The sequence below is a fragment of the Ailuropoda melanoleuca genome, chromosome 13 (assembly GCF_002007445.2).
Source record: "Ailuropoda melanoleuca isolate Jingjing chromosome 13, ASM200744v2, whole genome shotgun sequence".
In the NCBI taxonomy this organism is placed as follows: Eukaryota; Metazoa; Chordata; class Mammalia; order Carnivora; family Ursidae; genus Ailuropoda; species Ailuropoda melanoleuca.
In genome coordinates, this window is record NC_048230.1 from 89,323,159 (window position 1) to 89,339,633 (window position 16,475).

Below are 16,475 nucleotides of genomic sequence, written 5' to 3' on the forward strand. Positions count from 1 at the left end.
ACTTCTGGGTTCTCTATTCTGTTCCATTAGTCTATATATCTGTTTTTGTGTCAGTACCATGCTGTCTTTGTGATCACAGCTTTGTAGTATAGCTTGAAAACTGACAACGTGATGCCCCCAGCTTTGTTTTTCCTTTTCAGCAATTCCTTGGCGATTCAGGGCCTTTTCTGGTTCCACACAAATTTAAGGACTATTTGTTCCNGTCTTTTTTCCACCGGATGTTTTTTCCTGCTTTATCAAAGATTAGTTGCCCAAAGAGCCGAGGGTCCACTTCTGGGTTCTCTATTCTGTTCCATTAGTCTATATATCTGTTTTTGTGTCAGTACCATGCTGTCTTTGTGATCACAGCTTTGTAGTATAGCTTGAAAACTGACAACGTGATGCCCCCAGCTTTGTTTTTCCTTTTCAGCAATTCCTTGGCGATTCAGGGCCTTTTCTGGTTCCACACAAATTTAAGGACTATTTGTTCCAGTTCTTTGAAAAATGTCACTGGTATTTTGACCGGGATGGCATTGAAAGTATTGATTGCTTGTGGTAGCATAGACATTTTAACTATGTTAATTCTTCCGATCCATGAGCATGGAATATTTTTCCATCTTTTTGTGTCTTCTTCAATGTCTTTGAAGAGTGATTTGTAGTTTCTAGAATATAGATCCTTTACGTCTCTGGTTCAGTTAATTCCGAGATAATGTATGATTTTTGGTGCTATTGTAAATGGAATGGATTCCCTAATTTCTCTTTCTTCAGTCTCATTGTTCGTGTATAGAAATGCAACTGATTTCTGAGCATTGATTTTGTATCTCGCCACATTACTGAATTGCTCTATAAGTTCTAGTAGTTTGGGGGTGGAGTCTTTTGGGTTTTCCATATGGAGTATCATGTCATCTGCGAAGAGAGACAGTTTGACTTCTTCTTTGCTGATTTGAATACCTTTTATCCCAAAGAATAAAATACTTTCTTAGCATCTACTAAAAAAATTGTTAAAAAGGTTGTTCTATTACTCTTAGGGCAAATTGTGTTTAAAAAAAATTAAAACCACATTTTTTTTAAAGATTTTATTTATTTGACAGAGAGAGACAGGCAACGAGAGGGAACACAAGCAGGGGGAGTGGGAGAGGAAGAAGCAGGCTCCCAGTGGAGGAGCCTGATGCGGGGCTCGATCCCAGAACACCAGGATCACGCCCTCAGCCAAGGGCAGTCGCTTAACGACTGAGCCACCCAAGCACCCCCACATTTTATTTTTTGAACTTAACAGGGAGATCACCTTAAGGATTGCATTTCTATAAAGCCATGTTACTTTTAAACATTGGTAAATTTGGGGGGCACCTGGGTGGCTCAGTTGGTTAAGTGTCCAACTCTTGATTTGGGCTCAGGTCATGACCTCAGTGTTGTGAGGTTGAGCCCCACATTGAGCCCTACATTCGGCTTGGAGCTCAGCAGGGAGTCTGCTTGAGATTCTCTCTCTCCCTCTGACCCCCCACCCCATGCTCTCTCTAGCTCTGTCTCAAATAAACAATTAAATCTTTTAAATATATAAATATTAGTAAATTTCCTAGCTTCTGAAACTATTATTTATCTAGTCCAGGAACAGGATGATGAAACTGGTCTCATTTCCCCTCTGATTAAGATAAATTGAAGAATCTCCAGAATATGGGGGCACTGTGATAGTTGAAACGTTAAAAGGTCATTGCCTTCCTTTGGTGATCACAATCAAAGTTGCTAGTGTATTCATTTATATCTTCAAAGAGCAGGTATCAAAAAGCAAGGTCACTTTTCCATTTCTGCCAACATTTTAAATGACAAGTCTTAGTGCTTTTTTCATCTAAGGTGGAGAATTGATGGCTTGCAGAGAGTGATTTGAGACCTCACTTTCCCTCTTTCTCCCCAGCTGGGCTGTCCACACCAAAACCCCTCTCTCATCTTGGCAGTGCCCTTGTACATTTCACCAGGAAGGTGGCTGCAGGTTAGCCTCGAGGGAATGAGGGAGTGCTCCTCTTGCCAACCTTCATTTCTGGGGATTTCACAGGGTCCTCTTTGTGACGGTGCCCTCCTTGTGCTCTCTTTCCCATTCCAGATCTGTAATCTTAGTAATACATAATTTATTCCCTAAAAGGAGCAACAAAGGTCGACCTTCCATGAAAACTGCTATGGCTATATTCTATTATCCTTTATTGAAAATTCATCCATACTGTTCTAATCATGTTACCATTTGGCCATTTCAAAGCAGGGAAGCCCACCATGGTACCCTCTGTCACCTATCAGATCAANCCATGGTACCTCTGTCACCTATTAGATCAAAATGGGTTGTGTCTTATCCTTAGATTAACTGAGCTGCAGAGGAGACAATGACCAGATTTTTTAGCATAAAACTGATACACAGGGGAAATCCCCAGCTTTCCCACTCTATTTGCATCATATATGTGTAGAAAAGTCAGAAGAATGTATATGATATTCCAATTATGTGAAGGAGGCCCCTGCAATGTGTTACTTCCTTATAACTATTTGCAAAGACTTCATGAGTTATAAAGTACCTAAGTGGTGGAAATGCCTCGATTAAAGCAAATTTCTGGCTAACTGAAGCTATCTGACTTTAAAAGCATGCCATACATGAATATATATCATGGATCCCACATAGCCTGGGGCTGCTATACCTCCTCTTTTCAGTCATCAGGGTGTTTGGCACCAGCGGAACCCCATTCACCCCATCTCATATGTTCTGACTGGGAAAAAGCTGTCAGACCCAACGTCTCCTGTAGACAAAGCCCTTTTCTCTGCTACTAGTTCATCCATCCTCTCCCCTCACCAACAACCACTTTGTTTCACCTACTTTTAAACTCTTTCTTCTCACGTACTCAATGATTGAAGGAAATCTGTATCTGCAAGGCTCTCTTTGTTCTTCTGTCTCTCTGCCCCCTCTTTTTTCTCTCTCCACTTCCTTTTTCTCCATTTTCACTCTTTGATTCAGCTAAAAATTGACTCAACTGTCACAACATGTTATACAAGGGTTAACTTTCTCATAAAACATTTTCATTTCCTTGGATTTAAGCACCTACCAATATGGCAGAAGTATTATTTTATACTGTTGTGTTGTAGACACACACAATTTTGGTTACATTTAGGATTATGTAGGATTTTGGGAGTCTTACTGGAAACCTAATAACCAGATCTAACACTGTGAGGAGGAACATGTTTCTGTCTTACATCTCAGGTGTACAACTTATCTTGCGTTTGAATGAAGTACTGCCAACTTTATAGTGAGTACCAAGTAAAAATATGTAGTAGGAAAATCTGGCCACGGAGACGTTGTTCTGCAAAAAATATTTTAGAGGGCACAGAGGTAAGTCCCAATTAACTTATGATCAACAGTATGATAAACCTCAGTCATCCATGTGTCTAGTCAGGAAAGGTTTTGTCACACCCCCAGTAAGTGACATACTATTCAAGGCTCCAGGCGTAACATGGCAGGCAGGGCAAACTTGAGGTCACCTCACAGATTATCTTAGGCATGTAGACCAAGGTGAGTGCAGGGAAGGAAAGGGAGAGACTCTCATGGGCCTCCTGGGGCTTCACCTGGCTGGAGGCTGGAATGTCTGCTTAGATCGAGGCACAGCCACAGGCTGTGGTCAGGTCTTGACTTTCAGAAGCACTAGTTCTACCCCAGCCATGCTAGAAAATTACTTCAATAAATATAATTAATCATATTTTTATACCTAGGTTGATATTTGTCCTGAAATAAATTAATAATAAAAATCTTTGTCTACTAGGTTTATTCTGGGGGAGCCCCCAAAACATAAGACTTTGCCTATTCTATTAATTATTTCTGTGCTTCTATTTTTGCTGTTAGCTTATCAAAAATTATTTTCTGGGCATTTGAGTGAAGCCAGTGTTATTGGTAACAGCTCTAAATATTATTGTTTGGTTTTTCTGTTTGAGTACAGTCAACACACAATGTTACACTAGTTTCAGGTGTACAACATAGAGATTCGCAACTCTATACCTTATGCTGTTGTTACTGATGGTGAAAGTAATAATGGAAAAAAAAAAAGTAATAATGGATTGTGTAGCAAAGTGCCTGGCTTTATGCCTGGTATATGGGAGCCACAACATAAAGGTGAATGGACTCAAAATTCTTTAGCAAGTAAAAATGAAAAATGTAGAAAGAACTCACAACTGCACAACTGTCATGGAGAGAATAATCCCCCTTGAGAGCGCAAACATTTAAAGATTTTATTGTTTTAAGTAATCTCTATGCCCAATGTGGGGCTTAAACCCACAACCCTGAGAACAAGAGTCCATGCCCTACTGACTGAGCCAGCCAGGCGCCCCCAGTGTGTACATTTAAAAGGCAAGAGATGGAAGTGGCAGAGCTGCCTTCATCACATCCGGTCTGGTTATATTTGTGGAGGGATGTGATTTGACCGGTGACATGTTCTTATTTATCTTGTACAAGATTATATTAAAATGAGATTCTACTATATTCTGTGGGCAACGTGAGAAATATATGTAAACAATCTTATAAAAGGTGTTTGGATGAAAACTTTTAGATGGCATCACATAAGCATCTATTTACCATGGCCAGTATGACCATGATAGTTTGGACAACTGTTCAGCAAATAGCCACACCCTTCCGCCTCCTACTGTGGGCAGAGTGCCCTTCTCACTCCTTTGACCATGTGCTTGGCCTTAACGAAGTGCTTTGCTCAAAGGAATGTTAGTGGACCTACTACTTCAAGGAGGGGCTTGAAAAGTGATTTGTTACTCTTGCCCTCCTGCCCTCCTGCCTGTCTCCATAAATAGAACAGGCTTCAGGTATTTCTTGGTCCAAAGAGAATGAAACATGGTGCTGGCTGATCCCAACCACAATGTGGAGCCGGATGGGCCACCCTCAGCCAGCGCAGATGTGTGAGCCGACCTACAACAGTAAGCCGATTGTTGCTCTACACTGAGTCTTGGGCTGGCTTGTTTTGCAGCATTATTGCAACTATTAGGATAGCCAAAGTCTCAGAGAGGGGGGTGGATTTTGTTTCAAACTGAACTTAAAGATAGGCAAATCTATTCTGAAGTTAGAATATCTTTTTTTTTAAAGATTTTATTTATTCATTTGACAGAAACAGTGAGAGAGGGAAAACAAGCAAGGGGAGTGAGAGAGGGAGAAGCAGGCTTCCTGCTGAGCAGGGAGCCCAATGCAGGGCACGATCCCAGGACTCTGGGATCATGACCTGAGCTGAAGGCAGACACTTAACGGCTGAGCCACCCAGGCACCCCTGAAGTTAGAATATCTATCAATAAATTTAAAATTTTAAATTATTTAAAATATTAAACATCTAATTTAAATGGAGATTTTATAAAATAAGTTACCTTTTCAAGTGAAAGGCAGAGTCCCCTTCAGCTGTCTACAATCTGTGGGCAACCCTGCTGGACAGTCCCCAGCAACATCGCATTGCCCTGGCTTCCATGAGCCTCTCATGAAAAAACCCATCTCATATTATAGTTACTAGAAACTAACATGAAAAAGACTGGAAAAATATTCAACTCTGAATTGTGTGGGGGCCTAAACACTTAAATTTGTTTCCCTGAAAATGAATGTTGTTTTGACATGCATATTTTAAAAGGGCAGAAGACCTCAAGCCTTTGACAGTTTCAGGTTCAAGTTTTGGCTTTCCTGGCAGGCTGATTCTTTGTTGTGCCAGACAGCTAGGATGCATGTTTCACAGCAGGTGGAAGCCTCAGTAATTTAAGCAAAGTGTTGGCTCTTTCAGCCAAGGAAAATGCAGCCCACCAAGGAATGTCACATTAGAGCATCTGAATAGAGAGGGAATCATAGCCACAAAATTAGAGCCTCCTAGTGAAGGCAGGAAGAAAGGACCCCAACCCCTGCCTTCAGTGCCTTCTTGCCATTCCATATTTGAGGAACAGGAAGTATGGGAGAACTTTCTAGATGCTGTTACCCTCAAAGAAGCAATCTGAAAGTTATTCTAGTTTCTTTTTTTCCCTAAGCAAATAAGACAAGCAGGCCATTACACCTTCTTTCAGTTTTAGATGGAAATAGATTTTTGCATCATTTATTCAACCAAATTGAATAAATACACTTACGGCTTATTTTGCCTTGTAAAATTTCTCTTAATACCATTTCATAAACAAAGGAAGAAAGAAGAGATTTTCAATGACTCTATCATTTTGTCGTAAAATTGTTACATGTTGCCTGACAAGTGAGTCTACAGCAGTTCTTTTGTAAAAAGGTAAAAATGCCAATTCAGTGTCAAAAATAGCATATAAATAGCATGTAATACATTTCACTCCTTTGATAGTTTGATCTTAAAACTGATGAATTAGTAGAATAACATGTAATTATTTCTGTAGTATTTTTAAGAATATAAATAAGTAGTTTAGACTATTACCATCTAAATGCTCTTACACAGGGGAAATCTTTCAAGATTATGTTGTGATTTCATTCTTACTGTCTGAAAGAACAACATGCCATCCCTTTCGCCAGTTCTTGACTCCTTAAATCTAAAAATCAGAATTTGAATCTTCATTAAATTATCCATTGAAAAGCAGAATGGTCTAGTCTTTAGTTCTCAAGAAAGGGAAAGATTTCCTTGAAATCAATCCAATTCAACACTTTAATATTAAAATATCTGTACCATCATGTCCATGACTATGTGTGTGTGTGTGTGTGTGTGTTTTTACCAGTGTCCTTTGCATCATTTACGCAGAACTTGCAAATATTGCAAACTTAAGTCATTTTTTTCCTTAATAAGTGTAGCGACTAGGGAACAAAGACAAGATAAAAGGTTTTATTCCAGATGGTTTCATTTAGCATAATTTCAACTTTCAAATTACAGGACCATAGATGAATGTCCTATTTCTGTGTTAAAAGTACTTGACTACTTTGTGGGATGTTTTGTGCCAATTCTTTACTAAATTATCTTGGTCACCGTTGCTAGGTAACACCGCTGGCTTCCCGCAGCTGAAAGGAGGAGAAGGTTATAGGGAACAATTCGGCATTATTAGCATTTGACTAAGAAGGTTGTTGGTTTTTTTGTTGGTTTTTTTTTTTTAACCTTGTATCTTAGCATTTTCTGCCTTTTCTAGGGAATGTCATTGTCTATGGGAATACAATTGACACTTACACCACAGTGGAGACGCTCTTAAACATCGGTGTGAGGGGCTCCTATATCCACCTGGTGCGGCCCCCGCCCACTTCCACCGTCACCTGCATCAACAACTACTCGGTGGAGAGCGCGGTGGAGGACGCGCTCAGCACCGCGGGGGTTACCATTTACCGCGACGCGCTCCTGGCTCAGTGGAATGACGGCCAGTACCCAGACCCCATTCACAGCGCCTGCTTCACCGCGCCCACCAAGCCTTTCAGACTTACATGCGCCGTAAGTAGGTCCCTGTGAGCTTCACTCGCCACCTGCGGAGAGCCGTCACCTGTCCGGGACGTGGGGTCTCAGAGATGGCCTGTGGGGGATTTATAGCCACAGGTTTTGGGTTTTCTTTTCTAACGGTTCAGATGATCCCTTGCTGAGGGAAAAGCCACCCCAAACTTAGTGGCGTAAAACACCAATCATTTGTCATGGTTATCTCTTTGGTCCTGGGGTTTGAGGGGGCCCAGCCGGGTAGTTCTCAGGTGAGGTCTCTCATGCGGCAAAGTCAGACTGTGGGCAGAGCTTGAGTCACATTCATCCCTGTCTAGCTTTTGATGCTAGATCAGCTTCAGCTGAGATTTCGTCCAGAACAATTCATCTTGGCAGGGTGACTTGGTTCTAAGAGCAAGTGGGAAAGAGAGAGAGAGAGAGAGACTGTATCACTCGCCCTATCCAAGGGGAAGAGAATTAGACCCTGCCTCTCCATGGAAGGAGTGTCAAAGGTTAGAAGAGTGCTGACATTGACCAATAGCTCACCATGTCCCAGTCACCATGCTGCATGCTTGCAGTATCTGTCACCTGGTCACAACTGCTCTGTAAAGGAAAGCATCCCCATTTTACAGAAGGGAACACTCTGACCCCAAGTTAGTGTTATGCTGGGCTCCCAACCCAGTTCAGAAGCATCCCAAAGTCTGTTGCTGTTAACTTTCTAAGACTCTGAAAACAGCAATAGGGGTTTCTCCCCCATGGAATAGAGACTTAGAAGATGTCTCTCTCTCTCTCTTTCTCTCTTCTATCTATCTATCTATCTATCTATCTATCTATCATCTATCTATCTTTTGAGAGAAGAATTTTTCTCTTAGGTTGTGTAATAGCTTGATTTACAACCCGTGTTCTCAGATTGGCCAGTTCAGGAGATTAGCAGAAGACGGCAGTGGGGGAGAGAAGGACGGGGCCAATCTAACAGATAAGTAGGAGACCCCTTAGGGAAGCTGATATCAGTGTTGAGTGTGGGGCTGGGTAGTCAAAGGTATATGTTATCGGTTATGGTAAAGAATGCTAGCAACATTCAGTGGGCAAACTGGTTGGGGGAAGTCAGCTGGGGCTCGTACCAATCCCTTACCTATGTCACGGCTTCTGACTCAAGTGCCCCCACAGGTAAATGACCCTTAATCCCCCACCTGCCCCATAGTCTACCTGGACAGAACTCAAAGCAGACCGTCAGCACACAAGAGATTTCTTTGGAACCCCTCATTTTATCCTGATAATCTATGGAAATTTCGCATTCTGCTCCTTCATACATGTGTTCATTCATTCCACAAATACTCATTGAATACCTGCTAGGTCTTAGGCTCTGTCCTAAGTTCAAGAGTCATAGTGATGAAAAAGACAGAAAAATTTCATTTTATTTTAATGTAAAAATGACATTGTATATACATGTATGTCGCAATATCTATTTAAATTAAGAAGAATCCAAATGTTTTCACCCAAATTTTCTCCCCAAAATGACGATCCTGGAAGATGTGCCATGTTTATCCTGGAGAACCGCCAGAGCTAAACACGTACCCTGCTTTGGAAGTGGAGGTATTAAAAAACCTCCCCTAGTAACCAATTGAATACAGGTTCTCTAGCAGCCCCCTCTGGCCTTTATTTCCCTATTTAGATCAAAATTGAAATCATGGCAAAGACATGTTGCAAATACTCTCAACCGCCTTGGATCTAACACACCTTCCTGCTGAAACTTCATCCTAAAGCAAACTGAGCCAGGTAAAGTCTCCTGCTTTCCCCACTGTGCCCTGTACCACAAGGAACGGCCTCTGCAGGTGACATTTCCCAGCCCTGGTTGCTCACTGACCTTCATCTGTGTTTGGCCAACAGTAGGTACTAGCAGGAGATTTCTCCCCTCTACTGTCAGCTTTGAGTAGCATCTCTGTCAGGGCATTAGGAAACTTTTGGTGGGGGGGAATACATTCATTATCTTGACTGTGGACATAGTATTGTGGGTTGCATTATGTCCTCCCCCACCCCCAGAGAAAGATAAGGTCCTAATCCCCAGTACCTGTGAATGTAACCTCATTGGAAATAGGATCCTTATAGATGTTATCAACTGAAGAGGTCATATGGGATTGGAGAGGGCCCTAAATGTAATGACTGGTGCCCATCTATGGAGAGAAAGGTTTGATTCAGCGGAGACACTTGGGGAAAGAGGCTATATAATGAAATGATGGCAGCTGTAAGTCATGGAACAGCAATAAGCTAGGAAGAGATAAGGAAGGAGTCTTCCCTAGAGCTTCAAGAGGGAGCATGGTGATGACAACACCATGACTTCAGACATCTCATGTCCAGAACTGTGAGAGAGTAAATTTCCGTTGTTTTAAGCCACCCAGTGCACGGTACTTTGTTGCAGCAGGACTGGCAAACTAAAACAGATGATGTCACAAGCATATGCACCTGCTAAAGCTAAATTTTTTATAACCAGAATCATACATTATGTACTAGTTTATCTCTGGCTCCTGTCAGTTAGCATAATGGGATTGAGATTCAGCCATATTATTCCATGTATCAATAGTTCATTCCTTTTCGTGGCTGAGTAGTATTCCATTGTATGGCTATATCACATTTGGTTTATTCATTCAATTGCTATGCTACATTCTTGTACAGATATTTGTGTAGACATATTTTCACTCCCCTTAGCTATATATCCAAAGAATGGCTAGGTCATATGGTCAGTGAACCTTTTAAAGGAGCTGCTGTACTGTTTTCTAAAGTAGCCATATCATTTCATATTTCTACCAGCAATGTATGAGAGTTTCACTTGCTCTATATACTTGCTAGCACTTGGTATTATCAGTCTTTCTAATTTTAGCCATTCTAGTGGGTATGACATGATGTATCATTGTGCTTTTAATTTGTGATTTCCTGATGATTAATGATGTTGGGCATCTTCTCATGTGCTTATTGACCATTGGTGTATCTCCCTTTGTGCAGTATCTGAGCTATTATAAATGGGTTTGTAAAATTTTGTTTTCCAACTGATTGCTGCTAGTATATGAAATGCAGTCGATTTTGTATATAAACATTGTATCCTGAGACATTGCTAAGTTCACTTATTAGTTCTAGTAATTTATTTCTAGATCCATAAATATACCATCTGCAAGTAGGAACTCTTTTACTTCTTTCTAATATTTAGGCCTTTTATTTAATTTACTTGCTTAATCTACTGGCTATAACCTCCAGTGAAATGTTGACTGAAAGTGGGGAAACTGTACATTTTTGCCTTTTTCCATATCTCAAAAGATAACTTTAAGGCATTCACCCCTTTATATGAGGTTAGCTGTGTGCTTATCTTTGGTGCCTTTTATCTGACTGAGGAAGTAACCTTTCATTCTTAGTTTGTTCAGAAGATTTATCATGAATAGCTATTGAATTTTGTCAAATATTTTTTATGTCTATTAAAAAAGATCATATTCTTTTCTCCTTAGTGCTGTTGATAGGGTGAATTACATGGATTGATTTTCAAAATGTTCAGCTAACCTTACATTTCTGGAATAAACTCTAGTCATTCATGATGTATTATCCTTCAATATATTGAATTTGATTTGCTAATGCTTAAAGAACTTTTGAAACTATTTTACAACTATATTCATGAGGGTTCTTGATCTGGTTTTTTTGTCTGGTTTTGTGTAATTTTCCTTGGTTAGTTTTCTGGTTTTGTGTAATGTCCTTATAAGTTTTCAGTATTTGGGCTATGCTGGCCTCATAAAATAATTTAGGCAATGTTTCCTCCTCCTCTGTTTCCTGGAAAAATTTGTGTGAGACTTGTATTATTTCTTCCTCAAATGTTTGATAGAATTAACCAGTGAAACCATCTGGGCCTGGAGTTTATGTTGTGGGAAGGTTTTCGATGAATTCAATTTCTTCATTAGCTCTAAGGCTACTCAGATTTTCTGCTTCTTCATATGTCAATTTTGGTATGTTGTATTTTTTTAAAAAATTGTCCATTTCATTTAAATTGCTTAAATGTTGGCACTAAGTTGTTCATATACTCTTACATCATCTATTTAGTCTAAAATCTGTAGCATAGCTTGTATTTCATTTCTGGTATTGGAGATTTGTGTCCAACCTCTCTCTCCCTGTCCAGCTGATGAGAGAGAGAAAGAGAAGAGAGACACAGAACTGTCTCAAGTTTTCTGTCTAGCTAGATGTTTGCTGACTTTATTGACCTTTTTCAAAGAACCAGCTTTCGAGTCTATTAATTTTCTCTTGTCTGTCAGTTTTCTCTTTTCATTGATTTCTGCTCTTAACAATTATTTTCTTCTGCTTGCTTTGGATTTACTTTGCCCTTTTTCTAGTTCCTTAAGGTAGAACCTTAAGCCACTATTTATACACACATTTAAAGCTAACTTCTTCTGTGTTAGCTATCTCCCACAAGTTTTAATATGTTGAGTATTCATTATCATTTGGTTCAAAAAATATTTTCTAATCTCCCTTATGATTTCTTCTGTGACCCTTGTATTATCTAGAAGTGTGTTATTCTTAGATCTCATATTTTTATTGATTTCTACCTTAATATTGTGGTCAGAGACATATTCTGTATGATTTTAATCTTTTCTGATTTACTGAGACTTGTTTTATGTCCAGGTGTATGGACTATCTTTGTGAACATATAAAGAATATATAGTTTGCTGTTGTCAGGTGTAGTGTAAATAACATTTTTTTTAATTGAAATACAGTTGACACATAATGATGCTGCATTAGTTTCAGGTGTACGACACAGTGATTCCACATACAAGTAACAGATCCGTGTGGTTGACGGTGATGTTTGGATCTTCTTCGTCTTTACTGATATTTTCTGGTCTAGTTCTATCGATTGCCAAGACAGATATTAAAAATCTCTTACTATTATTGTGGGATTTTCTATTTGTCCCTTCAATTCTGTTAATTTTTGCTTTCTCTCTTTTGAGTCTCTGTTATTAAGAACATGAACATTCATAATTGTCATATCTGCCTCATCAATTGTGCTTTTTATCATAAAATGTGCCCCTTTATCTCTGGTAATATCCCTTATTTGAAAGTTCACTTTACCTGCTATCCTTCTTATGTTTACTGTTTGCATGGTTTATTTTTTTCATCTATTTACTTTCTGTGTCCTTATATCTAAAGTGTCTCTCATGGGTATCATGAAGTACATTTTGTTAGTATTTTTATTGTTGCATAACAAGTTTGACAAATTTAGCAAACTAAAACAGCATCCATTTATTAGCTCATAGCTCTGCAGGTTGGAAGTCATGGTGTGACTGGCTTCTCTGCTCAGGGACTCTCAAGGCTAAAATCAAGGTGTTGGCCAGGCTGTGCTCTCTCTGGAGCTTGGATCTGTGGTTGAATTTAATTTATTGCAGCTGAGACGGGAGGTCCCTGTTTCCTTGCTGCTCAGACAGGGTCCCCTCTTAATTCTGAGAGGCCATCCACATTCCTTGCAACATGACTTCTTCCATCTTCAAGCCAGCAACAGAGAGTCTTTCTCATGTCAAATCCCCATCACACTTCAAATCTTTTTCAGGAAAAGCCTAGTGTCTTTTAAAGGGCTTACCTGATTAGGTCAGACCCACAGAGCATATCTTAGTCAACCCATGCCATAGAACACCCCCTAATCATTGGGGTGATCCTCTCATCACAGTCCCAGTTCATGCTCACACTCAAAGGGATGGGTGGGAATCTTGGGGACCAGCTTAGAAATCTACCTACCCCATGCTTTTCTATTCTTTCTGCATTTTAATTGAAGTGTTTAGACCACAAATATTTAATGTAACTACCTATGCGGTTAGATTTAGGTCTACCATTTTGTTATTGGTTTACTGTTTGTCTCCTCTGCTCTTTGTTATTCTATTCCCCTCTGCCTGCTTTTTAAAAATTAGAGTATTTTTTAGTATTCTATTTCAATTGGCTTCTGCTGTATATCTTATTTTTTAGCGGTTGCTCTATGGATTATAATATATACATCAGTAATCTTTTGCATTCTGGTTAGAGTTAATATTGTACCATTTCACATAAAATATAAAAACCTTGCAACCATACAGGTCTCTTCTCCCCACTTTCTGGGCACCCTTTTTGTTACATTTGACATGTATCTACACACATTGAAAACCAACAAAAGTATAACTTTTGTTTTAAATAGTCATACATATTTTTAAAAACTTAAGAAGAGAAATAAACTTTTCTGCTTACCCAGCAATTTTCCAAATTTATTGTTCTGTCTTCATTTCTGAAGATCCAATATAATTTCTATCCAATATAATTTCCTTGCACCCTGAACAACTTCCTGTAGCACATACAATTGCAGGTCTGTTGGCAATGGATTCTCTAGTTTTCCTCTTTCTGAAAATATCTTTATTTTGCCTTAGTTCTTGAAAGATATTTCCGCTGGATATAGAATCATGGCCTGAGAGGTTTTTGGTTTTGCTTTTGTTTTTGTTTTTCCTTTCAGCACTTCGAAGATGTTTTTTCCATCATCTTCTGACATGGAAAAGTTTTGATTTAAGAAATATGTCATCATTCAAACCATTTTTTCCCTGTATTTAATGTGTCATTTTTCCCTGGATGCTTTCAGAATGTTCTCTTTATTGTCAGTTCCCAGCAGCTTGATGCTGTGGGGGTTCCATGTTTATTTTGTCTCACTGCATGGTTTTTCTTGAATTTCTCTTGTTTGTAGTTCATTCGCTGAGCTTCTTGAATCCTACACTTATAACTTTTGATAAATTTTGGCAAGGTCTTGGCCATTATTTCTTGCTTCATTCTTCTTTCCTCTCTTCCTGGGATTCCAGTTGCATATCTGTTAGATTTTTTCTTGTTGTTGCATAGGTCTTTAAGGCCCTATTTATTTGTTTCAATCTCTTTGTTTCTTCTCTCTCTATTCTTCACATTGAGTAATTTCTATTGATGTAACTTGAAGTTCACTGACTCTTTCCTCTACCATCTTTATTCTTCTACTAGTGTATAAAGTGACTGTAGTCCATTCTCTTTCCACCAAAATAAGGAAAATTACCCTCATGCTCGTCATTGTTCCAAGTGTTCTACTGCCCTACATCATCTATCTCCTTTTAAATGCTCATTGGAATCTTTGGGTAATAGTTTTTGTACTTTGACCAGAGTTTATAGTTATCAGTTAGAGGATTAGAGGGGATTACACCATTATACCAGAAACAGAACTCTTGAGTTGGTATTTTGGACTCACATCAATACCTTGCTTCCTTCTGCCCAGTGGTGGTACCTCCTGGGTGCCCACCAAATGCTCCAGCCTCCAGCCGGCGGTCTCCCTTTTCTACACAACATTCATTACAGTCTGAAATCCTCTGCTTGTCAGGGTGATGACTTTGTTGGTGTCCATCTCTCCAATTAGATTATAAACTCTGTGTTTATCCTCTTCACCAAGATATTCTTGGGGTCTAACATGGGAAGTGTTTGTGGAAATGCGTAATGAACGAGATTTATCAGATCACTGCCTCCTGCTCTGTTAACCCGGGAATTTTGCTCTCCCTAATCAGAATTATAAATATAAGTACTCTTAAATATTCATTCAGAACAACATCATTATGGCCAGATATTTCTACTTCATATTTTTATCCAGTATTGTAATGTTAAGTTGGCGTTAAAGGAGTTCACGAATTGCACTTGAGAGGTTTGTAACTTAGAACACATGTTCCCTTGAACTGTGTTAGATATGCTTATTCAGTTTTCAGCCTGGTTCACAAAGTCCTACGAAATCCCCAGTGTAACAAAAATGTGAATGCCTACACCAAAACAATATAATACTTTTGCAATACCAATAATTTTAAAATCTGGGATATGCAACTTAATTAAAAGTAGGTTTAATTAGGGGGCGCCTGGGTGGCACAGCGGTTAAGCGTCTGCCTTCGGCTCAGGGCGTGATCCCGGCGTTATGGGATCGAGCCCCACGTCAGGCTCCTCTGCTATGAGCCTGCTTCTTCCTCTCCCACTCCCCCTGCTTGTGTTCCCTCTCTCGCTGGCTGTCTCTATCTCTGTCGAATAAATAAACAAAATCTTTAAAAAAAAAAAAAAGTAGGTTTAATTAGGAAAAAACTGGGTAGGTATAAGAACTTTTGTGGGGCTGCTGAAAGGGGCTCCTGAGTATTTTCAAGGGCTCAAGAGGTTGATGGTANTAGGTTTAATTAGGAAAAAACTGGGTGGGTATAAGAACTTTTGTGGGGCTGCTGAAAGGGGCTCCTGAGTATTTTCAAGGGCTCAAGAGGTTGATGGTACTCTTTTTCATGTATAATTTCAATTCGAATCAAATGACTTTCCACATTTTTGTATGAGTGGGAGATCCATTTTTATAATGATGGGAACAGAGTGGAGGAGAGAAAAAAGAGGAGTAAAGAGACAGAAAGATCCTGAGTCAGAAAGAGACTCAGAAAAATGTATTTTCCTGTGGTTACTGAGTAAGAGTTACAAAACAGAACAAATTCTAAACAGACTTGAAGAAGCTTCCTGGGATGGAGTAACTGGGATAGGGTTAGATAGCTGAAGGAATAGAGACAGGGAAAGGGAAAAGGCCCTAGGAGCTCCTTGAGAGAGAACAAAGAACATCACAGAGATAATGGATCCGAGTCCAACGCTGTCCAATAGATCTGATAGAAATGGTCTGTATCTGTGCTGTTCAGTATGGCAACCACTAGCCACCTATAGGTTTTGGGCATTTGAAATAGGTACTACAATTGAGGCTCTAGATTTTTAATTTTGTTTGATTTTAATTAATTTAGATTTAAATGTCCATAGTCACACATGACCAGTAGCTACTGCAGGATCATTCATAATTCATGCACCATTCATGGGCACAGGCAAAGGATATGGAAGAGAAGTATCTCTGGCCCGGGACAGCTAATGTCTGTACATGATAAGTAAGTGAGGTGGTTAAAGCAGCATGTGAAGGAAACAGGGAGTATGATGTCTATCAGTAAGGATGAGGACCCATGTCATATGTTTATTTTTAGCAGGCTTTTAATAAGGTAGCAAACTATATTTAGGTAAAGATAAAAATGACTAAACTATTTCAATGACAACTGAAGACTTAAAAACAACTAACTT

General features: G+C 39.4%; 1 protein-coding gene across 5 annotated transcripts in view; it reads left to right on the forward strand.

The window, feature by feature from the left end:
* Window positions 1–16,475, forward strand: part of CFAP61 (cilia and flagella associated protein 61) — a 293,467-nt gene that overhangs the window by 209,997 nt on the left and 66,995 nt on the right. For all 5 annotated transcript variants that reach the window (XM_011225478.3, XM_034641778.1, XM_034641779.1 and 2 more), the window contains one exon: window positions 7,096–7,388. In XM_011225478.3, coding sequence (XP_011223780.1) covers window positions 7,096–7,388 — 293 coding nt within the window. The remainder of the gene's footprint in view (window positions 1–7,095; window positions 7,389–16,475) is intronic.